This window comes from Mus caroli, unplaced genomic scaffold (assembly GCF_978045245.1).
Source record: "Mus caroli unplaced genomic scaffold, Mus_caroli_1 scaffold_4, whole genome shotgun sequence".
Lineage (NCBI taxonomy): Eukaryota > Metazoa > Chordata > Mammalia > Rodentia > Muridae > Mus > Mus caroli.
In genome coordinates, this window is record NW_028227259.1 from 965,057 (window position 1) to 992,645 (window position 27,589).

At 39.8% G+C, this 27,589-nt stretch overlaps 1 protein-coding gene across 2 annotated transcripts; it reads left to right on the forward strand.

Annotated features, from left to right (window-relative positions):
• The first annotated feature begins 1,336 nt into the window (after positions 1-1,336).
• On the forward strand, positions 1,337-26,295 carry Lrrd1 (leucine rich repeats and death domain containing 1). Of its 2 annotated transcripts, XM_021162917.3 has the most exons (6): positions 1,337-1,862; positions 9,537-11,500; positions 18,449-18,647; positions 23,533-23,694; positions 25,321-25,438; positions 26,009-26,295. In XM_021162917.3, exons 2-6 carry the CDS (start codon positions 9,602-9,604, stop codon positions 26,190-26,192), a joined length of 2,562 nt encoding a protein of 853 aa, XP_021018576.1. In that variant the 5' UTR covers positions 1,337-1,862; positions 9,537-9,601; the 3' UTR covers positions 26,193-26,295. The 2 variants fall into 2 exon arrangements, with proteins under 2 accessions (XP_021018576.1, XP_021018577.1); XM_021162918.3 differs by lacking the exon at positions 23,533-23,694.
• Positions 26,296-27,589: the final 1,294 nt, after the last annotated feature.

The following is a 27,589-nucleotide window of genomic DNA, read 5'->3' on the forward strand; positions in this document are numbered from 1 at the left end:
CTGTATTATTTTTGCCTAGGACTGCTTTGGATATCTGTGATCTTTGTACTTCTATATCAATGTTAAGATTTTTGTTTTTCAGTTCCTGTGAAGTATGGCATGAGAATTTTGATTGGACAAGCATTGGTCCTATAGCTTTTATTAGGATAGTTTCTGTCAAACTTTAAGTCTTATCCATTAGCATAGAGGTCTTTCAGTCTTTGTTTTCTTTGAACCTATGGGTTTTTGGATTGTTTGTTTACTGTTGTCAATTCCCTGATTTCTCTCAGTGTGCCATTGGTATGCAGAAAGGCTGTGGACTTTTATGTTAATCTTGTTTACTGCCGCTTTGCTGAAAGTCTAGATCAGCTCTAGTTTCCTGTTGATATGTTAGGGTTTCTTATGTGTAGTATTGTATCACCAGCTGACAGCGATACTTGACTTTGTTTCCCAGTCCTATCTTTTTTATTTCCTTCTCTTTGTCATGTTGCTGTACCTTGAACACTATTTTAAATAGAAGTAGAGATGGCCTGCCTCACGTTTTTCTCCATTGAGCATTTTATTGACTATGGGTCATATGTAGCTTTCATTGGATTGAAGTATATATACTCCCTCTACCGCATTCTCTCTATGGGTTTTCTCAAAGGATACATTTTCACTGTGAACTGTATTTACTCATAACTGCCCAAATTCCTTCAGTTGATGAATGAGCAGACAAGTATATCCATATATGCAATAGGATGCTACTCAACAAGGAATAAACAATTGATTGACAACATTATATGAATATGACCACGAATATGAAGCTCCAGTTCACTAACTGAAATAAGCCAGACTCAGAAGGTTAGCATTCCTTTTAGGGAACATACTGGGAAAGATAAAACCACAGGGCAGACGGTATATAGCGGTTACTGGATGAAAGGATGGGTGTGGATAAACATGGGAACATAAAGGAGAAATGTAAAGAATGTGGGGGAAAGGGAAGAATATTCTGATGGTTGAAATAGCATGTGACAAAATTCAGTTGGATCAGAGTCTATACATAAATTTTAAACACATTTTTTAAAAAGACGCATGCCTTTAATCCCAGCACTCGGGAGGCAGAGGCAGGTGGATTTCTGAGTTCGAGGCCAGCCTGGTCTACAAAGTGAGTGCCAGGACAGCCAGGGCTACACAGAGAAACCCTGTCTCGAAAAACCAAAAAAAAAAAAAAAAAAAAGAAGTAGTTTTTGTACAAGTTTTAAAACTTTCTTTTAAGGGGGGGGGGGGCGGGCTTAATAGAAATGTGTAAGTACCCAAATTTACTTAATGTCTAGTCAAAGAAAACTATTAAATAAGTGTGTGCTATCCTGCCGCTCACCTCAGATTACCTAAATCAGATCGCTAGGCTGCAAGATCTCCTAAGGAGAGGACAGTCAACCAGCAAACTGCCCCACAGCTGGCCAGAGACTGTTGCTGGGCAGCTGAATGACAGCAGGGCTCACCTAAAGCACCCCCTTGCGACCAAAGCCAGCTCATAAACGCCAGAGGGAGGCGGGACACAACGGAGCCTGCGCAACCTCCATCGCCACAATCACAGACATTCGCGCGTGGGCGTGCCCCCTGCCGGCTTCGGAGAGCCACACAGAGGCTCCACTGGACTTATCTAAGGACTGCTAAGCCCAGGCCAGGTTCTTTTCCCGCCTCCGCATCCCGCATCTCCGGCATCTCGCAACAACTGTAGCGGTGCACATCCCCCTCCCTTCACGCTCCCAGCCCACCGCTTCTAGCATTTGCATTCTGTCCCAGGCTGCTTTAGCTGCCGCTCAGCGATCTTCTCCCTATAGCGGTCGAAGCATTGAAAAAGTCTTGTAGTTACCTGGATGGCCACATCGTTCAGATAGGTAACAAATTACCGTGTATCCTCAACTCTACTAATACTTGTTTTAAAAAAAAAAATAGTTTGATTTCGTTTTTGCTTATCTAATTGGCAACGTGTTTTTAAATAGAACTTAATGCCCATGAGAACGGAGAATTTTCTCAAAAACATTTTTAGAGTGTTATTTATATATTTCAGCCTTTACAACATTTGTGGGTCAGAGTACATGTGCGCGCGGGGAGGGGTGCGCGGGGAAAGCGGACTCACATATGGAGGTCAGAGGACAAGTTGTTGGAGTCCTCTTTGACGTTCTGCTTCCACCGTGGGGGTCCCAGACATCAAACTCCGGTTGTCAGCCTTGGCAGCCTTTCCCAGTCAAGCCATCTCACTGGGTAATTGGTAGCAACTCCGTCGGTGGAATACTTTGAGGGCTAGGCTGGTAAAGCATGTTTTTCAGATACTTGTTTTCAAATAAGTTCACTGGTTCACTACCATGAAAATGTTACCAGTCTACACTACTCAGTAACGTAGTCGCCGGAAATACATACGGCTATGACTAGGGAGCTGCCTTGTAACTTCACTTATTTTTCATTGGAAAAGATACATGTTGCTAGTGTTTACCTTATTGGAAAATACCATATATTAAGGTCTTGATGTCATCTCCTTCTCCCTGGGAGGGGAAAGCATGTAATATCACCAACTATTACTTCTAAGAAGCTGTATAAGACATCATATTTGCTTTTCCAGCACCTAATTTTCCTTTGGGGTGTCCTATCCTTCTATACCAGTGATTCTTAACCTTTGTGTTGGGATCTCTTTAGGGGGTCAAATGAACCTTTTACAGAGATCACCTAAGTTCATTGGAAAACAGATTTTTTTTTTTTTACATTTCAGTTCATAACAGTAGCAAAATTACAGTTATGGAGTAGCCTCAAAAATAATTTTATAGTTGGGGATCACCCCAACGTGAGGAACTGTATATAGTAAAGAGTCTCATTAGGAAGGTTGAGACCACTGCTCTATACCACAGCGTCTATAGCATTTGTGATTTAGGGGAGGCAGATGCTACCTCAGGCTTAGGCTGAACCATGCATCTGGATTGAAAAAGCATTCTTGGAGTTCCAGGCCACAGTCATGGATTCGGTCTTGGACATGTGAACTTGGACAGTGGAAAGGAAGCTTTGGTCTCGGGCTCACTTATCCTCACTCTGAAACACTACAGTCCTCCTTGTTTTAAAAAGCTTTGGCTCTTAAAAACTCTCTGTGTGCCACAATGTAAACATACATAATACCATAATACATAGTACCACTTTTAATTGGTTCAAATTAAGGTGGGGTCTTATGATACAAGCTGTAAGCCTAGCTGCCCAGGCAGGGGAGGGTAAGGAGAGAGAGCTCAGGGGTTTATATCAGTCTGGGCGACAGAAAAATCTAGTCCTAAAATAAACCAGTAGATCTTCATGTTATATTTAAATCACAAAGAAGATGAGCTTTTCTGCATAAAGATAACCAAACACCTGACTTTTTGAACTCTGACCTTAAACCCCACATGGTCAACTCTCACTGAGATCCAAGCAAGAAGTTTTCTGAGACATGACACACTGATTTTAAAACGCATGTGGAAACATAAAGGCTTGAGAATAACAACCGTCACTTTGAAAGAAAAGTTGGAGTGAGCACACTTGCCCTATCAGACACAAGGTTTATTGGAAGGTTGTAATAATTAAGATGTGTTATTAATAGACAGAAATAGAACTCCCAGGAAACACTTCCAGATGCTCTTATTCCAAGCAGCATCAGAAGACACTGGCGAGTGCACCACCCACTGAGTTGTTGGGTGCCTTTGGCTAGGCTATGAGAAATAAACTCCATCCCTATCTCTCAGCATTCACAGGGCTACATGGATCAGACAACCAATTAAAGAGCAAACACGAAAGGTTTTGGAATTTGTGGCTTCCCTACTCTGCCCCCATCTCTGTAATCATTCAGTTAAGTTCTCCTCAAGGCACCAGGTTTGAGTGGGTCTTCTTTAGCCAGTGGAATCTTGTTACAAAAAAAAAAAAAAAAAAGCTTTTCTTTAAAAAAATTTATAAATATTTTAGCTTCCCATATGGCCACCCATGCAATATGTCTGGATTACGAGTTAGGAAATTTCTGCTCTCAGGAAAACAACACTATTGAATGGCTATGGTGTTCCATGAGAAGTTCAGACTTCTGAGGGTCGTGGCATGTAGCTCAGAGGTAGATTGCTTGCACTTGTGTGGAGTCCTGAAAAAAAAAAAAAAAAAACTTTTCTCAATTTAAAAAATGCAAAATATAGCCAAGTGTGTTGGTATATCCCTATAAATCCAAACTCTCAAACATTATAGAGGTCTTTTACTTCGTTAGTTAACATTACTACTGGTATTTTTGAAGTTAATGTGAATTGATTATTTTCCTGCCCCCCCCCCCATAGTAAGCTCATTATACAGATACAGAAAATTTAATTGATTTTTTTTTTGGTACTCTTTTTAAGGTCTTTTAAGTTTTGAATTCTATGGTCTGCATATAGGGCTAATTTAGTTTCTTACTTACAAGTGCTCTGCTGGCAAGTTTTATGTGAATTTGACACAAGCTAGAGTCACTGGACTGGAGGGAGCCTCAATTGAGAAAATGCCTCCATAATAATCCAGGAGCCTGTAGGAAATTTTCTTAGTGATTGATGTGGAAGCACTCAGCCCATTGTGGTTTGGTAAGCCTCCACGTTAAAGGTTCCAGGTTCTATAAGAAAGCAGGCTGAGCAAGCTATGAAGAGCAAGACAGTAAGCAGCACCCCTCTATGGCCCCTACATCAGCTCCTACCTCCAAGTTCCTGCTTGAGTTCCTGTCCTGACTTCTTTCTATGAACACTGACATGAAAGTGAACCCTTTTCACCCAAAGTTGCTTTTGGTCATGGTGTTTCATCCCAGCAATTGAAATCTTTTCTCCCCAAGCAATACAAATCCTACCTAGGAAAATGGTATCGCTTTCAACCCTTGTTATATAGACTTACTGATCATAACACTTCAAGTACCATATTAAGTTAGGAAATATTTGTAGTATTTTCCCACTTTGTATATGTTAGTTACGAGTCATATATATATATATATATATATATATATATATATATATATATCATGTTTAAGATACTTTTTGTTGAAGCATAGATATGGAACACCCTCTTGGTCACTTGGTCACCAGCTGTGGCAGTACTATTTGGGAAGGCTGTAGAACATTTAGAGGGTGGAGACTTTTTGGAGGAAATGTGAAATCCAGGGAGGACCTTGAGTTTTTGAAGCCTGTACTCACTTCTTGTTCTCTCTCCACTTGACTGTGGATGCAGTGTGGCCAGCTGCTTTCTGCTCATGCTGTCCTCATTTCCTGTAGCATTCTTGGCTGTGTGCCCTGGAATTATAAGGCAAAATATACACTTCCTCACTTACATTGCTCTTGTCCTAGCAAGAAGAAAAGTAATCAATATTCTCAGTTCCTTTAGGGATGGTTTTTATCACGACAATGCTAAGCCTTGTCAAATGCCCTTTTTGGATCTACTGAGATGACCATGTAAATACCAATCCTCCAATCTGCTTGTGTGCTTCAGTACATTTATTGATTTTTATTTGTATCTGATGAACAAATCTTGCCCCTCTGGGATGAAATCAACTCACCCAAGGCATCAATGTTCTTAGTGTGTTCTTGAAGTTAGTTTATAAACTCGTGAATTTTCTTTATTGAGAATCACTGTGTATAATATCAATTAGAGTAATTGGGCTATAGTTAAAAGCTCCTGCACACCAAAGAAATCAATCACAAATATGAAATCGATGTCTCAAGGGAAGCACACAAAGGACTCCTATCACAGACATACCTTCAATCCAGTAACCAATAAACATACCCATGTATATTGTTACAATGTTTACATTAATTAAAAAGCAGAAACAACTTACATGCCTGCCACAGATCCTCTTGGGTCCCTTGTCTGTGTAGGACGGGTCTCTGAGTGCAGATGGGCAAGGAGTCGCCGAATGACAGACAGATAGATGCACACAGGAGATTGTATAGAATCTGAATGTATTGTCACAAAGTGAACACCAGTTTTATATAATACAGAAAATAAAGGGGGTAGGATGTCACAGCAGGCAAAGTACATTGAAGTTACCTGACACAAAACAAAGGAATGACTTCAAAAGGACTTACAGGAACCAGGTAAATGCTTACAGTAAAGATAAAACAGTCCTGCCTAGGGTCAGCTTAATGACAGGTAAGGACTTCACACCCTAGTCACAATTAGTGCTACTCTTTTGAGCCTTGTGAAAGCTAGCACCAGGAGGTTCTGCTCTAGCAGACCTTCATGAATAATGCAATACCACAACCACCCTATTTCCTAGGCCTTGATAAATTTTTGTATGAGTGTAACTTTTAAGTATCTGTGGAGAATCTCCATTTGTCAGAAGAATTCACCAACTTGCTTCTAATATGCAATATAGCCTGCTATACCTGGCTGTAGTGAAGATTCCTGTCTCAATGGGATTCCCTAGCTCTTTCATGGTAAGCCCACCTATTAGCTAGGCCAATGTGTATTCCTTTGTTTTGATGAGACTGGCTGCTGTCCCAAGTAAACACTCTGCAGACCAGCCCTGAGCTGCTCCAGCTCCGTCCTTTGTAATGCTAATTAGTTACTGAATAGGTAATTTTCTTACTGAATTCCAAGTTTGTTGGCTTCAAGAATTTTCTGGGACATTGGAACACTGGCAAAGGCTTAGCTCTGTCAGAATTCAATCTTTTTTTTTTTTTTTTTTTCAGCTATATCAGGGTCCTTTCAGCAAAATCTTGCTAGTGTATGCAATGGTGTCAGCGTTTGGAAGCTCATTATGTGGTGGATCCGTGGATATGGCAGTCTCTAGATGGTCCATCCTTTCATCACAGCTCCAAACTTTGTCTCTGTAACTCCTTCCATGGATGTTTTGTTCCCAATTCTAAGAAGGGGCACAGTGACCCCACTTTGGTCTTCATTCTTCTTGAGTTTCATGTGTTGAGCAGATTGTATTATATATCTTGGGTATCCTGTTTTGGGCTAATATCCACTTATCAGTGAGTACATATTGGTGAGTTCCTTTGTGATTGGGTTACCTCACTCAGGATGATGCCCTCCAGGTCCATACATTTGTCTAGGAATTTCATAAATTCATTCTTTTTAATAGCTGAGTAGTACTCCATTGTGTAAGTGTACCACATTTTCTGTATCGATTCCTCTGTTGAGGGGCATCTGGGTTCTTTCCAGCTTCTGGCTATTATAAATAAGGCTGCTATGAACATAGTGGAGCATGTGTCCTTCTTTTTTTTAATTTTTAATTTTTTTTTTGCCTTTTGTTTTTTTTTTTTTTAAGATTTATTTATTTTATTTATATGATTACACTGTAGTTATCTTCAGACACACCAGAAGAGGGCATTGGATCCAATTACAGATGGTTGTGAGCCACCATGTGGTTGCTGGGAATTGAACTCAGGGCCTCTGGAAGAGCAGTAAGTGCTCTTAACCACGGAGCCATCTCTCCAGCCCAATTTCTACATTTTTTTTTGTTTTTTTGATTTTTAATATTTTTATTACATATTTTCCTCAATTACATTTCCAATGCTATCCCAAAAGTCCCCCATAGCGCCCCCCACTTCCCTACCCACCCATTCCCATTCTTTTGGCCCTGGCATTCCCCTATATTGGGGCATATAAAGTTTGCAAGTCCAATGGGCCTCTCTTTCCATTGATGGCCGACTAGGCCATCTTTCGATACATATGCAGCTAGAGACAAGAGCTCCGGGGTTCTGGTTAGTACATCATGTTGTTCCAACAATAGGGTTGCAGATCCCTTTAGCTCCTTGGGTACTTCCTCTAGATCCTCCATTGGGAGCCCTGTGATACATCCAATAGCTGACTGTGAACATCCACTCCTGTGTTTGCTAGGCCCCCAGAATTCAATCTTAAAAGGCACTTATAATAAGATAATACTAAAAGAGAGCGCGTGGATCCATACACCAGACTAACGCAGGGATAGGTTATGAATATACGGGTTATGAGAACGCCAAAGTTCCAGGAGGTGAGTTTCTGTGAAACTCTTTGCCTCGTGAGTGCTCCCAGGCCTCTCGACCTGCCAAGCAAACTTCACTGGAGTGTACGTAGCACATGTCCATCAGTGGATGAACAGATAACAAAAATATGGTCCATATACACAATGGACTTTGATTCTACCATATGAAAATAGAATTATAACATTTCCAGGAAAATGGAGGTGACAGCAAAACATGAAGGTGTATGATGTAACCCGGAATTACCTGAAGATTCTTGACTTTAATCTGTATATATGTATAAATTTATGTGTGTAAGTGCAGGTCATGAAACTAGAAAGACAACCACAGAGGGGAGGACGAGAATTTGAGGGATGAAGAGGAGAAAAGCAAACAGAAAGAGGAGGTAATGAAATACATGTAACATGAGAGCAGAGGAGATTCAAGGTAGGCAGATGGTGTGAAAGAGGAAAGGGGGTAGAAGAGAGGGGAAGGGCATGAGAAAGAAAAATGTGGAGCTGGGATGTAGCTCAGTTAGTAAAGTGGCTTGCTAGCATACATACAATCCTTGAGATCCATCCCTACCACCACAGAAATCAGACATTGTAGCTCATGCCTATATTTCAAGTACTCAGGAAGTAGAGGCAGGAGGATCGGAAGTATGAGGGTGTTCTCAGCTACATAGTCCAAGGACAGCATAGGATACATGAGACTCTAGCTCAAAGAAAGAACAAATAAGTAGAAAATCCTATCATAAAACCCACTAATTTGAATGTTAGCCTAATATGTCATTTAAGCTCTCTGTCCACCCCCACCCCCCAAAGCTAGGCATGATGAAACATGACTTTGAAACTCTGTTAAGTTTTACGACAGGCTATTCAAAATAGTGAGTGCTGGACCAGCCAGGGCTGCATAGTAAGCCTCTGTCTCAAAATAAATAAATAAATAAATAAATAAATAAATAAATAAATAAATATAAGAAAAATGAATGCTGTGATAAACAGTAGGATTGATGACATCATTCGCTCTTGATTCTAATCAATCTCAAAGGAAAATTTTCAGTCTCTCAAGACAGGCTGTCACTATGCATGTTGCTTGGTAGGAAATTCTTTAGGAATCTTGACAGATCTGGCCTCTTGGGGTTCAGGTAAGATGTGTATTGGGAACTGACACTAAGGAATCAGGATGGCGAGCTGGGGCAGTACTAGGGGGTGTCTAGACGACAGAAAAAAAATCAGGGTGTTCTACTGGGATCTGTTTGGTTCCCTGTGAATGAAGGCAGAGAGCAAGGAGATGCACAACAGGATTGTTACAGAGCTGGTTGTGACTGGAGGTCAGACTTGGAGAAATGTAAGGAATATCTGAAGAAAGCCTATCAAACAGTCTGGCCAGAGTGGCCTGGGGATTGCCAGTGAGTGCCTGATGCAGTTGAGGTCTGGGATAAAGCCACGAACAGGAGGAGGGAGCTGAGGGGAGGGAGATGTATGCATGCAATCCACTGGGCCAACGGTGGCTGCAGCTGGATTTGAAGTGGCTGAGGGAGAGATGAAGATCTGCCTAGTGTGTGTAATTTCAACATATTTGTCATACTTCCAATTGATATCAACATTTGTCTTTTAGGTTCAAAGGAAAAAACACAAAAGATTAAAGTTATAGTCTTAGTTCGTGCAAGAGTTTCCAGTAAGATGTCTGAAGATGGGAGTAATGTGGAGCCTGAAGGATTTACTAGATTTGAGTCACTGGAGGAGCCTGGATCTGAAATATCAGATCTCTTGGATGAAGCTTCTCCTTACTCAAAAAGTAAAGATTCCAACCAGATTTATGAAGCAAATCCTTCAAAGGACACAGAACAGTCAGCAGCTTCCTCCACCAGCCAGCTTGATAGAAACAAAGAGAAAAATACAGGAGCTCCATTTTCAGAAACTAACATAACAGATATCATCCCACTGTCAATAGAAGAAAGTCTGCAGAGCTCTGGGTCATCGGAGACTAAGATGGCTGAAGATCATTACCCAGTCAAATTCCCGACTGGGAGGAAGTTTAGAGGACGAATCTTTAACGGAAATCAGAAAAGATTTGACATGAAGTCTGATAACTTTACAGTTAATCTTGATGCCAAGGGTTTACAAGAATTCCCTGTAGACATTGTAAAAGTCAAATATGTAAAATATCTATATTTAGATAAGAATCAAATAAAAAATTTCCAAGGGATAGACCCAGGGGATCTGCTAGGGCTTGAAATTCTGTCCTTGCAAGAAAATGGATTGTCATCAATTCCCTTGGAAATTCAGTTGTTTCACAATTTAAAGATACTAAATGCCAGTTACAATGAGATATCGCACATACCCAGAGAACTACTACAACTTGGGAATATGAGACAACTCCTCTTAAATAGTAATCATATTGACACTTTACCTTCTAGCTTAGAGCATCTTAGATATTTGGAAACTTTAAGTTTGGGTAAAAATATGTTAACATATATACCAGATTCTTTGTCTAGTTTGAAAAATTTGAGAATTCTCAATCTGGAATATAACCAGTTAACAATATTTTCTAAATCATTATGCTTCCTTCCAAAATTAAATTCCCTAAACCTTACTGGAAACATGATAGGCAGTTTGCCAAAAGAAGTTAGGGAACTGAAAAATTTAGAAAACCTTCTAATGGATCACAATAAACTTACTTTTTTGGCTGTGGAAATATTTCAATTGCCCAAAATAAAAGAACTTCATCTAGCTGACAATAAATTGGAAGCCATTTCACCCAAAATTGAGAATTTCAAAGAACTCAGGCTGCTTAACCTTGATAAAAATTTATTGCAAAGCATACCAAAAAAAATTTCCCACTGTGTAAATTTGGAATCTCTTAGTCTTAGTGATAATAATATAGAAGAACTTCCTAAGAAAATCCGTAAGCTTAAAAATTTGAGACAACTCCATGTAAACAGAAATAAAATGATAACAATGACTGAAGAAATCTCACATCTTAGTAATATACACATCCTGGAGTTTTCAGGCAATCAAATCACACATGTTCCTATTGAAATAAAAAACTGCAGAAAAATAACAAGAGTTGAACTGAATTATAACAATATAATGTATTTCCCAGTGGGGTTGTGTGCTTTGCAATCACTGGACTACTTGAGTTTTAATGGAAATTATATTTCAGAAATTCCTGTGGACATGTCGTTCAGTAAGCAGCTGCTTCATTTAGAGTTGAATAGGAACAAACTTACCATATTTTCAAAACATTTATGTTCTCTCACTAATCTTGAATACCTGGATCTTGCTAAAAACCAAATAATGACAATTCCATCCTGTATCTCTGCTATGGTATCACTCCATGTTCTCATTCTATCTGATAATAAGTTCGAGAGTTTCCCGAAGGAACTGTGTTCTTTAAAAAACTTGCAAGTGCTTGATATTTCAGAAAATAAATTACAGAAGATACCTTTAGAAATATCCAAACTGAAAAGGATCCAGAAGTTAAACTTGTCAAACAATATTTTCACACATTTTCCTGTTGAACTGTGCCAACTTCAAACTCTCGAGGAGCTGAATATAAGTCAGACAAGTGGGAAAAAGGTAAGACTGTTCTTCTGGGCGTGGAGGGGAGGGAGCCTAGGGGAATATCAACCTGAGAAACAGTGTACATGTGTTCTCACTAGTTTTCTGTCAACTTAGCAGAAGCTAGACTCATTAGAGAGGAGGGATCATCAATTGAAAAAATGCCTCCATGAGATTGGGCTTTAGACAAGCCTATTGGGTATTGTCTCAGTTAGTGATTGATGGGGGAAGGTCCAGCCCATTGAGTGGGGTTGGGGTTCCCATCTGGGCTGGTTGTCCTTGGTTCTATAAGAAAACAGGCTGAGCACACCATAACGAGCAAGCCAGTAAGCAGCACCTTTGCATGGCCTCTGCACCCTGCCTCCAGGTTCCTGCCCTGCTTGAATTTCTACACTTAATGCTTTTGAAGATGAGCTATTATATGGAACTGTGAATGAAGCAAACCCTTTCCTTCCCAAGTTGCTTTTGTCATAGTGTTGAATCACAGCAATAGTAACCCTGACTAACAACATGCAAAGCTTATATGTGTATTTTAAAAAAGTGACATTTCCTATGTTTAAAAAAACATGGCTTAGAGACACATCACTCTACACAAATTCTTTACAGCGTATTTCATATAAATGCAATGTGAAACAAAGAAAATTTTTGTAGATTACTTCCTATTTAGTTCACTCGGAGATTTTTCAAATTGTATGCATGTGTTGTATATGTATGCATTCCTGTGGCTGTGTGTATGGATGCATGTAGGAGCATATGGGTACGCATGGGTATAGGAATACACAAGTTACATGTGTCTTCAGTTGTGCTCCATTTTTTGCTGCTGCTGCTGGTAGTGCTGCTGCTGGTGGTGGTGATGGTGCTGCTGCTGTTGCTGCTGCTTCTGGTGGTGGTGGTAGTGCTCCTGCTGGTGCTGCTGGTGCTGCTGGTGCTGCTGTTGCCGTTGATTAGTCAGGGTCTCAGTATGAAGCCTTGTTTATCAGAAGCCATCTAAGAAAGGCTATGGCAAGCAAGTGAATTTTCTGGAGATGGCCCACCATTTTACATGGCTTTGATGGATGTGCTCTAGAGGCAATGACCCCAGAGATGGTATCCCAGGACTTCCTCTGGTTGCTGATATGACTTTGCTGCCACTATTACATTGCCTAACTATTCCTGGGCATCAGGAATTCCTGCCTATTGGACAGATTCCCTGAAGAATCAATATGAAGACATGCTTTCATGTAGTAATGCTGTGTAGAAGAATTGATGATCTCAAAATATCTGATAATTTTTAGAATTCCTAAATTGATAAAAGAAATTTCAAACCCCGTGTAGATTAAAAGCTTGGAACAAATTTCGAATCATGCCACTATCTGGTAACTAAGGGTCATAAACTGGAATGGACAATTTAGTGTAGGTTCAAGGACAAAAACAAAATAATAAGATTGACTAGTTTATCTACATAAGACTTCAAAATACGACACAGGGAAGATAATTGTTCTCTTGGCAAAACCACACTAACTTGTGACATAAAAATTATTGTATCAAACATATAATGAACCCATGGTGCCAGAAAATAGATAAGGAATGTTCAGTCAGGTACTAGTCTTAATGGAAAGACAGGTGAACAATTCTACTGTAACTCTCCCTAAAAATTATCAATCTATGGCATGATCTATTGCCTTAAACTTACTATGAAATTATGGAATATAAAAGTGCTCAGAAAACCGTGTAATCAATTAGTCCCAAGAAAGTACAAAAACTAAGAAAAACAAAAAAGTGGTGGTGTAAACCCTTTTGTGCTTGATCCAGTGTGCATGTGTTCTGTATGTCTGACTTTCTTTTCTGTTCCCTCTGGCTCAGAAAGTTAATAAACTCTGAGCCTCTTGCCTAACAAGACCCAAGAGTCAAAGAGTAAAGAGCCCAAGTTACTAAGTTTATTTTCTTAATTCCCTGTTGCTCTCAGCAAGAGTTAAATTGCCAGATTTGGGCTCCTGAATACCAAAAGAGTTAAATTGCCAGAAGCCATCAGCTTTTAACCCATGCTATGCCACCTTTCTTGGCTCTGAGCAGATTCTGGCACCTGGCATCCTTTGAACTGTGTAGACCAGGTTGGCCTTGAACTCACATATATCTGCCTGCTTTGCTTCTTCCATGATGGCTGGGATTAAATGTGGGTGTCACCATGCCCATTGTTTCCACCTCATTTTGGAGACAGGGCCTCTCACTCTCAAACTGACTTGTCTAGTTGTCCAATAATTGTGCCTCTACCCGAACCCATCTGCACTAGGGCTATAGGCAAAACCTAACTTGCTAGTAGGTGCTTGAGGATGCAAAGTCAGATCCTCATACTTGCAGGCACTTTATTGACTGAGTCATCTACTTAACTCCCATCCTAAGTTTTAATTTGTCCAACTCATGAATGGCTCTGGGTTCGATCTCCACTACCAACAATGCATTGCTGAAAATCTAGATTATTGAGAAGATAGGAATTATTCCACAAGCATATCATGATAAAACTACTATATATTGATTTAATATACTTGTAATCTCTTTTTCTTATACATATTTATAAGCATTTATAAAAATACTGTAAGCTCAATTTAAAATTTTATTTTACATAAGAATTCTCTTTCACAGGACAAAATACTCTTCCCAATAAGTTTTATAATAAATACATGGTTTATGTAATTAATCCCCTGCCAAGCATTTAGAAATTTTCTTCATGATAATGCTTTTTAAAAATTTCTTCATAAATGCATTTTTCACATTTAAAGCTCTTTTCTTTGGAAATTACTCTTGAAAATTTGATAGACTATTGGTTTGTTGATTTGTTTATTTATTGTGCTAGGGATCAAACCCAAACCTCACACATGGTAGGTAATGTCTCTAGTATGAAATTATACCTCAAGCCTTAGAAATAGTATTTACATTTTAAAAATTAAAAACAATTATTGATATATCCTTAGATCTCAATAACAACAGCTATAATCCAACTATCTTTAATGGTGGACTATTTATTTTTAAAAATCTGTTCATAAAAATCTTCCTTGAATTTTGTCAAATGTTTTCTCAGCATCTAACCAAATATCATGTGGTTTTTGTCTTTGAGTTTGTTTATATAGTGAATTACGTTGATGGATCTCTGTATATTAAACCATCCTTGCATCCCTGGGATAAAGCCTACTTGGTCATGATGGATGATCGTTTTGATGTGTTCTTGGATTAGGTTTGCAAGAATTTTATTGAGTATTTTTGCATCAATATTTATAAGGGAAATTGGTCTGAAGTTCTCTTTCTTTGTTGGGTCTTTGTGTGGTTTAGGTATCAGAGTAATTGTGGCTTCATGGAATAAATTGGATAGAGTACCTTCTGATTCTATTTTTTTGAATAGTTTGAGGAGAATTTGAATTAGGTCTTCTTTGAAGGTCTGATAGAACTCTGCACTAAACCCATCTGGTCCTGGGCTTTTTCTGCTTGGGAGACTATTAATGACTGCTTCTGTTTCTTTAGGGGAGATGGGGCTGTTTATATCGTTAATCTGATCTGGATTTAACTTTGGCACCTGGTATCTGTCTAGAAATTAGTCCATTTCGTCCAGGTTTTCCAGTTTTGTTGAGTATAGCCTTTTGTAGTAGGATATGATGATGCTTTGGATTTCCTCAGGACCTGTTGTTATGTCTCCCTTTTCATTTCTGATTTTGTTAATTAGGATTCTGTCCCTGTGCCCTCTAGTTAGTCTGGCTAAGGGTTTATCTATCTTGTTGATTTTCTCAAAAGACCAGCTCCTGGTTTGGTTGATTCTTTGTATAGTTCTTTTTGTTTCTACTTGGTTGATTTCAGCCCTGAGTTTGATTATTTCCTGCTGTCTACTCCTCTTGGGTGAATTTGCTTCCTTTTGTTCTAGAGCTTTTAGGTGTGCTGTCAAGATACTAGTAGTGTGTGCACTCTCTAGTTTCTTTCTGGAGGCACTCAGAGCTATGAGTTTTCCTCTTAGGAATGCTTTCATTGTGTCCCATAAGTTTGGGTATGTTGTGGCTTCATTTTCATTAAACTCTAAAAAGACTTTAATTTCTTTATTTCTTCCTTGACCAAGGTATCATTGAGTAGAGTGTTGTTCAACTTCCACGTGAATGTTAAGTTTCTATTATTTATGTTGTTATTGAAGATCAGCCTTAGTCGATGGTGGTCTGATAGTATGCATGGGATAATTTCAGTATTTTTGTATCTTTTGAGGCCTGTTTTGTGACCGATTATATGGTCAATTTTGGAGAAGATATCATGAGGTGCTGAGAAGAAAGTATATCCTTTTGTTTTAGGGTAAAATAATTCTGTAGATATCTGTTAAATCCATTTGTTTTATAACTTCTGTTAGTTTCACTGTCTCTTTGTTTAGTTTCTGTTTCCAGGACATGACCATTGATGAGAGTGGGGTGCTAAAGTCTCCCACTATTATTGTATAAGGTGTATTGTGTAAGGTGCTTTGAGCTTTACTAAAGTTTCTTTAATGAATGTGGCTGCCCTTGCATTTGGAGCATAGATATTCAGAATTGAGAGTTCATCTTGGAAGATTTTAACTTTGATGTGTATAAAGTGCCCCTCCTTGTCTTTTTGATAACTTTGGATTGGAAGTCAATTTTATTTGGTATTAGAATGACTACTTCAGCTTGTTTCTTCAGACAGTCTGCTTGGAAAATTATGTTCCAACCTTTTATTCTGAGGTAGTGTCTGTCTTTGTCCCTGAGGTGGGTTTCCTGTATACAGCAAAAAGTTGGGTCCTGTTTATGTAGCCAGTCTGTTAGTCTATGTCTTTTTATTGGGGAATTGAGTCCATTGATGTTAAGAGATATTAAGGAAAAGTAATTGTTACTTCCTGTTATTTTTGTTGTTAGAGTTGGGATTCTGTTCTTGTGGCCTTCTTCTTTTAGGTTTGTTGAAGGATTACTTTCTTGCTTTTTCTAGGGTGTCATTTCCCTTCTTGTGTTAGAGTTTTCCCTTTATTATCCTTTGAAGGGCTGGATTCATGGAAAGATATTGTGTGAATTTGGTTTTGTCATGGAATACTCTGGTTTCTCCATCTATGGTAATTGAAAGTTTTTCTGGGTATAGTAGCCTGGACTGGCACTTGTGTTCTCTTAGTGGCTGTATAATATCTGTCCAGGCTCTTCTGGCTTTCCTAGTCTCTGGTGAGAAGTCTGGTGTAATTCTGATAGGTTTGCCTTTATATGTTACTTGACCTTTTTCCCTTACTGCTTTTAATATTGTATTCTTATTTAGTGCAGTTGTTGTTCTGATTATTATGTGTCGTGAGGAATTTCTTTTCTGTTCCAGTCTATTTGGAGTCCAATAGGCTTCTTATATGTTCATGAGCATCTCTTTAGGTTAGGGAAGTTTTCTTCTTTAATTTTGTTGAAGATATCTACTGGCCCTGTAAGTTGAAAATCTTCATTCTCATCTACTCCTATTGGTGTGACCAAGCTCCTGTTATCCTGGGATCCTGGCATCCTAAGACCCTGGGTGTGTTATAGCACCTGGAAGTGGTGTCTCCTCTGAGGACCATGGAGCTGTCTGGTGTGTTAGAAACCAAGGTGTACTAGTACAGATCAGAAGGAACCCAAGCTGCTGGTCAGGCAAGGCTGCCCTGTCCTTGTTTCTGCTGTCACAAGCCCATCACAATTTGTTTGGAATAGATGTTGTGTTCCACTCACCAGTGATCCTAAAATGGCGTGGACCATCCACTGTGTTAGCGCCCAAGGTGGCCCAGAACTGGTGCTGACGAGAAGGGACTTGTGCCCCTGGTCAGGCAGGTTTTCTGCTTCTCTGCTGCTGGGTCAGCCCTTGCATGATTGGATTGGAACCGATGATGTATTCCACTCACCAGTGATCCTAAGAACATGTGGAGAGTCCTCTGGGATCATGGGACCTTCTGCGGAGTTCGAGCCTAAGGTGACCCAGAGCTGGCACTGACCGGATGTACTCAGGACTTTCTTAGGGAAGCATAGAAGCTGTACTCATGGGAGAAGGCATAAGTGATTCATAAGAAATTTCCAATCAATTCAATATCTCCAAGTTGTACAAATATTTAAAAACCCCAAGCCTGTGACATGTGGAGAGCAAGACCAAGAGTAGAAGATGGCACAGTGGTGACTGTATCATGTGACTCAGCTTTGTGGATTTTTGTTAAGCATCTGTGCTGGTTTTATGACTTCCACTGTTCCCATTAGATGTGGCTGTGCCAGTGTGGTCTGTGTGTGAGTGTGTGGTCTGTGTGTGTGGTGTATGTGTGTGGTGTGTGTATGTTGTATGTGTGTTTGCATACATGTGTAGTGTGTGTGGTATGCATGTATTGTATGTGAGTATAAATGTGCTATGTGTATTTGATGTGTGTAGTGGTATGTTTACAATATGTGTGTTGTGTGTTGTATATGTGTTGTATCTATGTGTGTATTGTAGGTGGGTTGTGTGTATGGTATATGTGTGCAGTGTGTTTGTGGTATGTGGTGTGTATGTGGTATGTGTGGGGTTGTGTATTATGTGGGGGATGTAGTGCATGTGTATGGTGTGTTTGGTGTGCAAATGTGTGTAAGAGTGGATGTCTTTATCACTCTTTGTGAGGAGATTAGGGAAAAGTATGACTGGTTAGTTGGAACAACTTGAGGGAAGAAAAAAAAAAAACAAAGCAGCACCGGCCTTAGGGAAACAAGAAAGGAGTCAGGGGTGCAGCCACTGAGCTGGCTTGGGAAGAGAGTGGGCCCCAAGCAACAGTGCTAACTAGGGAGAACTGATAAGACTCGGGGACTTGTGGGTGCTACACAGAAGCCCAAGGATTTTAGGGTGTGGAGTCACTAAGAACTGTAACAGAATGAAAGTACCTCCTTACACAAAGGCTGGAACAAAACTCTATTCTTCCAGTTGTTTTCAGGGGGAAATTTAGGAGACAGATATTTGTGGATTTATAAACTTATAATTCTGTAATCATCCTTGCAGTTAACAAGACTTCCAGAAGAGGTGTCTCGTATGACTCAACTCAAAACACTCAACATCTCGAACAATGCCATCGAAGATATTCCAAAAAATATAGGGGAGCTGAGAAGTCTGGTTAGTTTTTATGCGAACAACAATCAAATAAGTTCTCTTCCACCATCCTTTCTGTCTTTAGAAGTTCTACAGAGCCTAGATCTCAGAGGTATGTGTCAGACATAATAAGCAAGAAGTAGAATCTGTAAGCAGAACATTGGTCTCAAATTGCAGCTTTTTCTGAAAAAATAAAGAATTTCAATGCATAAAGTGGGCATTAGAGGGAGAGGGGCATAGTGTGTTTAGTACTTAGAGGAAATGAGCACAAAGTTGAAGAATTGGTTTCTTGCTGTGAATCTAGAGATGCAGGAAACAGGTGTTATGGTGGGGGAAATGGGGAAGAAGAGGAGGAGCTTTGTATGGGAAGCTGGGAAAAGAGCAATATGGGCGGGTACATAAATAACACTATGGATATTTGAAAAGACATAATGACTCATACATGATGTTTACTAAAATTACATGTAGTATATGTATATATAGATATATAGATAGTTTAAATGAAGTTATGCTATTTGGGGTGATAATACTCCCCCAAGAGCCATGGATGATCTAATGAAAACTCCAGTACTAGGCATGAGAAACATCTTCTCTAGCTGTTGGTCAGGGAAGTCCAACAGACTTCCAAAATTATCAATATTGCCATTGACTGACTTCCAGAATGAGATGGTAAGACCTATTACTCAAGACACCACACACTTTGGACACTGAAGTTGGAAATATCAAGCTGGAACAAACCTAGAAGCCTCCTCCCTGAGAACTGGGTCTCGTACTGTCAGACAGCATTGTGCAAGATCTCAAGGGAGAGGAGCAACCAGTGGTCCTACACAGCTTCAAGCTTATGAAACACAAGCATGACTGGACAGGAAGATATTCACAAGGCCAGTAGTGACACTTTTGCAGCTTCCTAAACCAATATAATTTCCTACTGCTCTCTAAATAATTATCCTTATACCACAGATAAATGCATCTCTCACCCTCATCGAAGAAGTTTCTTTTTACAGCAGATGAAGACTGTTTTAAAACCCACAACCTGTCAGAATTCAGGGAATAAGTTACTGTGGTACCCAGCCCCATCTGATGTGTCTGCAGTGCAACCCTTGAACCTAAGACTTAGGGAAAATTGTCGAAGAGAGGGCAGAAAGTCTGTAAGAGTCTGGGGCTTAGGATGTCTGCTGTTACTAGTGTCCCCTAGGCATAATGGGGAAGTTCATGAGCCCATGAACTCTCAACAACATGGTTGCTTGAACAAAACCAGGATAATGACAATCTTAGTTGACATGCCACTGTAGACAAGGGAAATTCACATGGCCTCACCACTAGGTGACGGGCTACAGGCTACAAGTGGATACAGAGAGGGAGGATCAGATTTCTCTGTGAACAAGCTACCCAATCAGTTATCCAACCCCAAATGGTCACATGCACATGAGTGATGCTAAATGGACTCAGTGGGTCATATATACACACACACATATAAATATATATATATATATATATATATATATATATATATATATATATTATACATAGATAGATAGATAGATAGATAGATAGATAGATAGATAGATAGATCATAGCACATATATGTAATAATAATGGTAAAGAAGCGAGCATAGCAAGGGTTGGAGGTGGGTGAGGAGAGGAGCGAGTGATGTGAGTGCTGTACTTAAGTATAAGTTCTCAAAAAGAAAACTATTAAAAAAGAAAAATACCAACAAAATACCAACCAATGAACAAAAGTTCACAGAGCCGTTTGCTCTGTTGGAGACTGGAAATACATTGCCTGTTGAGTCAGAACAACATCAGGACAGACTGGCCAGGGGCATCAGACCCTGCCTTCAGGCTGGGGCAGTTCTTGTTGTTCCACTTCAGAATTGGAAATATTCAAAGCCATTGTGTCAATCAAGCTCCAAAGCAAGCTGGGGTGGCTTCTCAAGGTCAGTGAAAAGCCATGCTTCTACATCCTCTCCCAAGTTCCCGTCTGAAGGCAGTCCCTTTCTAGCAGGGCCAAGGAGAGTTAGGGTTTTTCTGGAAGTAGCAATGGCCAGAAGCAGTGAATGAGGAAAGAAACAAATGGTCACATATCTACTCTCTAATTAGAGCAGTGGTTCTCAACCTTCCTGATGCTGCAGACCTTTAATAGTTTCTCATGTTGTGGTGAGTCCCCTTCCGCCCCAAAATTATTTTTAGTGCTACTTCGTAACTGTAATCTTGCTACTGCTATAAGTCGTAATGTAAATAACTGTGTTTGCCAATGGTCATAGGTTACGCCTGTGAGAAGGTCTTTCAGTTTCCAAAGGGGCTGAGACCCCCAGACTGAGAATTACACTCTTAGCATGGAATGATGGTCAAGCTTTAAGCACAGAGCCTGACATCATGGTTTTAACAGATATTAGCATCTCTGCCCCCCCAAAGGATGGAATATTAAATGAAAGGAAAGAATATGGGCATGGGGAACCTGGGAAGAACAGTTCTCTCACTGACACGGCCCAGATTTCTTTGCAGTCTACTTAAAGCCCTAGTGCTGGTTTTAGTTCCCACCTTCCCAGATAGCCTGTTGGCTAGTTTTCTGATAACAACATTACATCTGTAGTCTACAGCAACATTGGTTCTGATCCTAGTCCCTATGCCAGATCAGTTACGATTATGATAGTACCACTGTCTACAGTGCTCACACAGAGCTCTAAAAGGATCCTACATTTCTGTTTCTATTTTTTGTAATTTACATACAGAGTCATTGGCTTTCCTGTGACATTCCATACATCTATGCCTTTATTCTTTGCTCCCATTGCCGTCCCCCTATCCCTGACTTCCGTACGTTTCTTCCCTCGTCTTGCCAGTACACCTTTCTGCTTTCATGGGGCATTTATTCCATTACTCTATTTTTTGTCTTCCCACTTCCTCCTTTAAGATCTTTTTCTCCTCCTCTTCATGGTTCTCTTGCTACTTTCATCTCTCTCTCTCTCACATACACACACAAATATATATGCATAAATGCACACACATGTACATATATGCACATAAACATGCATGCACATGTACATACACACAAATTAAAATTTTGAGTCCTGGGGCTGCAGAGTTGGCTCAGCAGTTAAGAACACTGGTTGCTCTTCTGGAGGATCCAGATTCTATTCTAAGACACACATGGCAGCTCACAACTGTCTGTAACTCCAGTATTAGGAGACCCCTCTTCTAATCTCTACAGGGACCAGGACTTCTCATAGTACATACATATACCTGCAGGCAAACCACCCATACACATAAAATAATAAATTAATTTAAATCTAGAGCCTGCATATAAGAAATAATTGTGCTTTCCATTATTTTTTCCATTTTTATTAGATATTTTCTTCATTTACAATTCAAATGCTATCCCAAAAGTCCCTTATACCCTCCCCCAACCCTGCTCTCCAACCCACCCACTCCTGCTTCCTGGCCCTGGTATTCCCCTGTATTGGGGCATATAATCTTTGCATGTGCTTTCCATTCTTAGTCTGGCTTAATTTGATTAACATAATGAGATTCACTACTAATTTTTCTACAGATATAATTATTTCATTTAACTCTTTATGGTTGGATAAAATTGTATTTTGTACATTTGTCCGTGGGTTGACATCTCAGCAGTTCCATTTCTTAGCTATTGTGAGTAGTGCAAGTAAGCAGGACAGACTACGGTGTGTTAGCTGAGTGTGTTCATGTTTCCCAGGAACGGCATCACTAGCTCTTTGTTTTGTTTGTTGGTTTGTTTGTTTTAGCTTTATAAAAGACCCCCACCACTGATTTCCAGAATGGCTGTACTCTCTATACTCTCACCTGTAGGGTATGAGGTCGCTCTTCCCTCATATCCACTTGCTGCTTGAAAAAAAATATATCTTTACCAAAGTATAATATCCAAACTGAAAGAGTGTACACTGCCAAACTGCAACCCTCCCAATGCTGCATGAGCTGTGCTAGACATTGATTCTCAATACCATGATTCGGTAAGAGAAACGGGCCTTCGTCTACATTTGTATCTAACAGAAGTCTAAATTACATAAATAATACGAGGGAAGCTTGCTAATGTGAGATGACATTCAACAACACTAAAGACTGGCAATGCTCCTGTGAATCTAAAATTATTCCAGTCAGGATTGGCCTTCATTAAAACAAGTAACAATAGATTCTGGCAATGATGTCAAGGAAAGGGAAGCCACCACATGGAGATGTCTATGAACCTAGCCACAGTGGAAGTCAACCTGGAGGTTTCTCAGAAAACTGAAACTGGATCTCCCCTTGTGACCTTAATACCACACCTGTACTCACACCAAGACCACAAGTGAATGAATCACAGAGACACCAGTACATCAGGGTATACCGAACAGCGTTCCCTCCTGAGCAAGTGTAATGGAACCAACCTAGTGTCCAACAGCAGAGGATTGCTAAGGAAAAATGATGTACACTCAAAAAAATCCTGTAGTCATGTCATTTGCAGGAAACAGAAGGCAGTGGGTGATCATTTAAATGGATTAAGTGAGTCTCACCCAGACAAATCATTTGTGCTTCCTATATTTTATATAAATACAGAAGGAAGCATGCATGAAAAAAGTAAGATTGTAGTGAACATAGAGGACAGAGGAGGATGAGGAAATGGAGGGTCCGAATATGCTCAACATACAATATAAACTTGTATAAAACTTTAACATGTTAAAAAGTGTATTTCAAAAGTAACACTTGTGGTTCAAAGTCATCTGCTCTATTGCAGAAGGACAGATTCTGGCCTTATGTGGCCACCCCTAGAAGACGCCAGAACCACAATGATTTTTATACACCCTCCTCTTCCCTCTAAGCATGGACATTAGTAAGAACCCTGGAACTGTCACCATTGTGAGTGTCCTTGGGTACTTTACCATGACAGTAGACTTCTGCATGCATAGCTTCTGATGCTACAGTTTAAGTCTACAGTCTGCAGTTTAATTCTACAGAAAGGTGTATTCATTACCATTTTTCCTTACTAGGAAACAATATGACAGCTTTGCCCAGTGCTATCTACAAACTTTCATCTCTGAAAGAGATAAATTTTGATGGCAATCCTTTGATGAGACCTCCAATGGAAATCTGTAAAGGAAAACAGATGCATACAATCACATGTTATCTCCAAAGAGCGGATGAAAGAGATGGTGGGTTATGAGTTGAGGGATCAACCTCACAAGAAACTGTCTGTTATCTACACAGTAAAAGAGCTTGCTTTGGTTGGAGACTTTAATCTGGCAGTAAAATTATTTATCATCTTCTTTTATGTGACCGTTAGCTGTTTATGTCAATAAATCTGATTATTTAGTCTCGGGGGATTGGAATATCTAAAATTGCTCCCCAATCATCCTAACATGTAGCATATCTGATATGCTACACAAGAGCATATTCCAGTGTAAGCTTATGACAGAACTGTGTTGACGAGTGCTGTCCTTTGTAAGCCACGTGATACACTTCCTGAGAGAAGGAGCTTGAAGGACAATGAAGTCACAGCGGCTGTCTCCTTTAACTCAGGCTGACTGTGCTACATCAAAGGGAGGAGAGTTTCGCGTGTCCATGTAGTATTTCCATCCTGTATAGGGAAAGGTGATCAAGATAGGTGACTGAACCCCCATGCTAAACTTCCGTTTCTCCAGTTGTCAGAGAAACAGGACTCCTGTTGATCTGCTTTTTACATTGGAAAGTACGGTAGGCAAGGTCAGTAACTCTGAGACTGGGAAAGGGGCGAGTCCTAGACATTGCCCACCTTTCTGTGTGCTTGACTTGCCTTCGTCCTGCAGTTTTGATCCTCAGGGGAGCTGGGAAAGGAGCACGGGAGGCCTCTTTATCCTGCGGTTTACAGGGGTCATAGAGTCCCTTTCTCAGCACTGTTTAAAGCAATTAGATTTTCTTCTTATCATTAGGATGAAATACAGTCTGAGGGATTAATAGTGTATATACAATTTCTGAAATGAAAAGACCAGAATATATTAGACATGATATGGAGCACGGGAGTTCCCTAATTCTTGAAAAGTCTCACGGTACTCTAGTCATCAAGGGTGACTGTACATCGCACTATCTAGAATTTTCCTCTTTTAAATAGGCACTAATGGGTCTGGAAATATGGCTCAGTGGTTAGAGCATATACTGCTCTTGCTGAGATCTTGAGTTCAGTTCCCAGCACCCACAGTGGGTGGCTCACAACTGCCTGAAATTCCAGATCCAGGGGCTCTGATATCTTTGGCCTCTGTGAGTACCTACACTCATGCATGCATCCCCATACTCCCACATACTCAGAGTTTTTTTGAGGCATGGTCTCTCCATGCAGTATTGGTTGTCCTGGAACTCACTATGTAAACTGGACTAGCCTTGAACTCACAGAGATTGCCTGCCTCTGCTTTCACAAGTGCTGCGATTAAAGGTATATGTTATTATGCTTTATATTACATAATTTTAAAAAACATCATCATCTAACTAAACAATTAATTATTTTAATATAAATATCTACCTATAAGTCATATTTATAATAAATGTTAATTGCACAAAGTAGTTAACATAAAAAAGCCAATATTGACAGGAGTCGAATTCATTTCAAATCCAGAAAAAAGTAAAGAATTTCCTCAGACTCTAGAAATAACAGGATGGGGAGCAAATGAAGACAGTTCAGCACTATATTGTTATTTTCAATTTTATTTGGCATATATATTTAATAAAAAGGCAAAGAAGAAAACTAGATATAAACTCAAAATATATTTTTAAAAAAGAAATAATGTTTCTTCTATGTTCAAATGTAGAGAAAATCTTAGAGAAGATATTCAACATAGTTGCCAACAGTATCACTGAAGCAAATTTTGAATTTTTGCAACAAAAACTAAACATGGCAAGCTCAGAAAATAGCATCCCTATAAAGCCGTAAGTATGAATGGCGTTTGGAGCAAATGTATTCTCATTCCTGCATTGATATGATCTTGATACTATATCGTTTTGAAATATTTACAAACATAAATGCTATTGTGGGTGATGGCCTGTGCTTATGACATATGTGTGGTCCTCCTTAGGCAACCATCCAATGTAAGGAGGAAGAAGGAAGAAGGCCCGTGGGGATGAGCCACTGGGCTGTTACTACTTTAAGTCTAGCTGGCTTCCTGACCTTGGGCTTGCTCTGTTCTTCCTCTCAGCTTCAGTTTCTTTCAGTGGTAAAAATAACACAAGAGAATAATAAAGGATGCATTTTACTGTATTGGTTTATAGTAAACAACCCACACTGATTACTGTCTTCAGAGTTGAATGTTCGTGTGGAGGTGATGTTTGCTTCTGTGTGCCAGGCTCATGGTGAATGATCATATACACTGTCTTCAGCTAACTTCTGTCTCCCATAAATGTGGTCAATTAATTTGAAAACTTAGACAACCTTTAAGTAGCTTAAAATACAATGTTCTTGGCTGGTAATTAAAATAATTGTTATTTAATTTTTTTTCACAGCACTACTCCATTAAATGAAAGAATCTACCAGGCACTCATTAAGTGGAAAGCAGAGAAGAATGTACAATTCACAGCTACTGCCTTAAGAGACAAACTTTTTCGGGCACTAAATATGATAGGTGCCTATGATATAATGGACAAGATCACAGCGCTGAGCCTTTATACCAGTGCCATCAAACTCTAGCTGGTGGATCTGAAATAGTAGTTAAACCTTACATCGCACTTACAGAACTGAAACCTGACCTCTGCGCTGTTACGTCACGCTGATACAAGGCAAATATTTGCATATCCCCTCTCTCTTTTTTGTTTCTTAGTAGTGATTTATTTATGTGTTTGTGTGTGTGTGTATGAGAGAGAGAGAGAGAGAGAGAGAGAGAGAGAGAGAGAGAGAGGAGGAGGAGGAGGAGGAGGAGGAGGAAGAGGAAGAGGAAGAAGAGGAGGAGAGCAGATTGGATAACAATGAATGGATAACAAGTACCTATTCCATCTTGCAAAATTACTACCATAACATGTGCATGTGTGTGTGTGCGTGTATGTGTGTGTGTGTGTGTGTGCGTGTATGTGTGTATGTATGTACATGTATATGCAGGTTATGGGGCAACTATAGAGGTCAGAGGACCACTTTCAGAGTGGCTATCTCTTTCTACCTCCTTGGCTCTCTTGTTTCTGCTGCATTGCATACTCCTGGACAGCTGGCCTAGGAGCTACAAGGCATGCCTCAGGTTGCTGCCTTATAAAAATATTTGTGTTTGTTTGTTTGTTTATTGAGGCAGGGTCTTACTAAGTATCCGTGGGTTGCTTGAAACTCACAATATAGACCAGGCTGGGTGGATCACAGAGATCCACTTGCCTCTGCTTCCTGATTGCTGGAATGAAAGGTGGAGACTGTGACACTCACCTATAATTTTATTTAAAGACAACAGCATCAGAGAAAATACTCAAGGAACTGAAGGTGTCTGAAGCCCCATAGGAGGAACATCAATATAAATGAACCAGTACCCCCAGAGTTCGTTGGAACTAAACCACCAATCAAAGAAAACACATGGTGGGACTCATGGCTCTAGCTTCATATGTAGCAGAGGATGGCCTAGTCGGTCATCAACAGGAGGAGAGGCCTGAGGTCCTGTGAAGGTCTTTGCTCCAGTATAGGGGAATGTGAGGACTGGGAATGGGAGTGGGTGGGTTGGGGAGCAGGGGGAGGGGGAAGGGATAGGGGATTTTCTGAGGGGAAACTAGGAAAGGGGACAACATTTGAAATGTAAATAAAGAAAATAATAAAAAAAAAAACAATAGCATCAACAAAACTCTTTAATTTTTAGCCAAATCTTTCCTTGTTTTTCTGATTATTTTCCAGTCAAGTTAAGCTCTTTACAAGTCCACCAGTCTGCTATAAATGTTCACCTTTCTGCCTTGCATTTACTTTTCTTCATTATTTTTTAAAAATTTACAATCCCTGCCCCACTAGTCTCTGAAGGACTAAGACATGGCCCCAAGGGAGGCCAGGACTGGAGACAAGTCTGAGTCACTGACATTCTCAGAATGGCCTTTCTCAGATGCCTAAACCTCCTTACTGTGTCAATG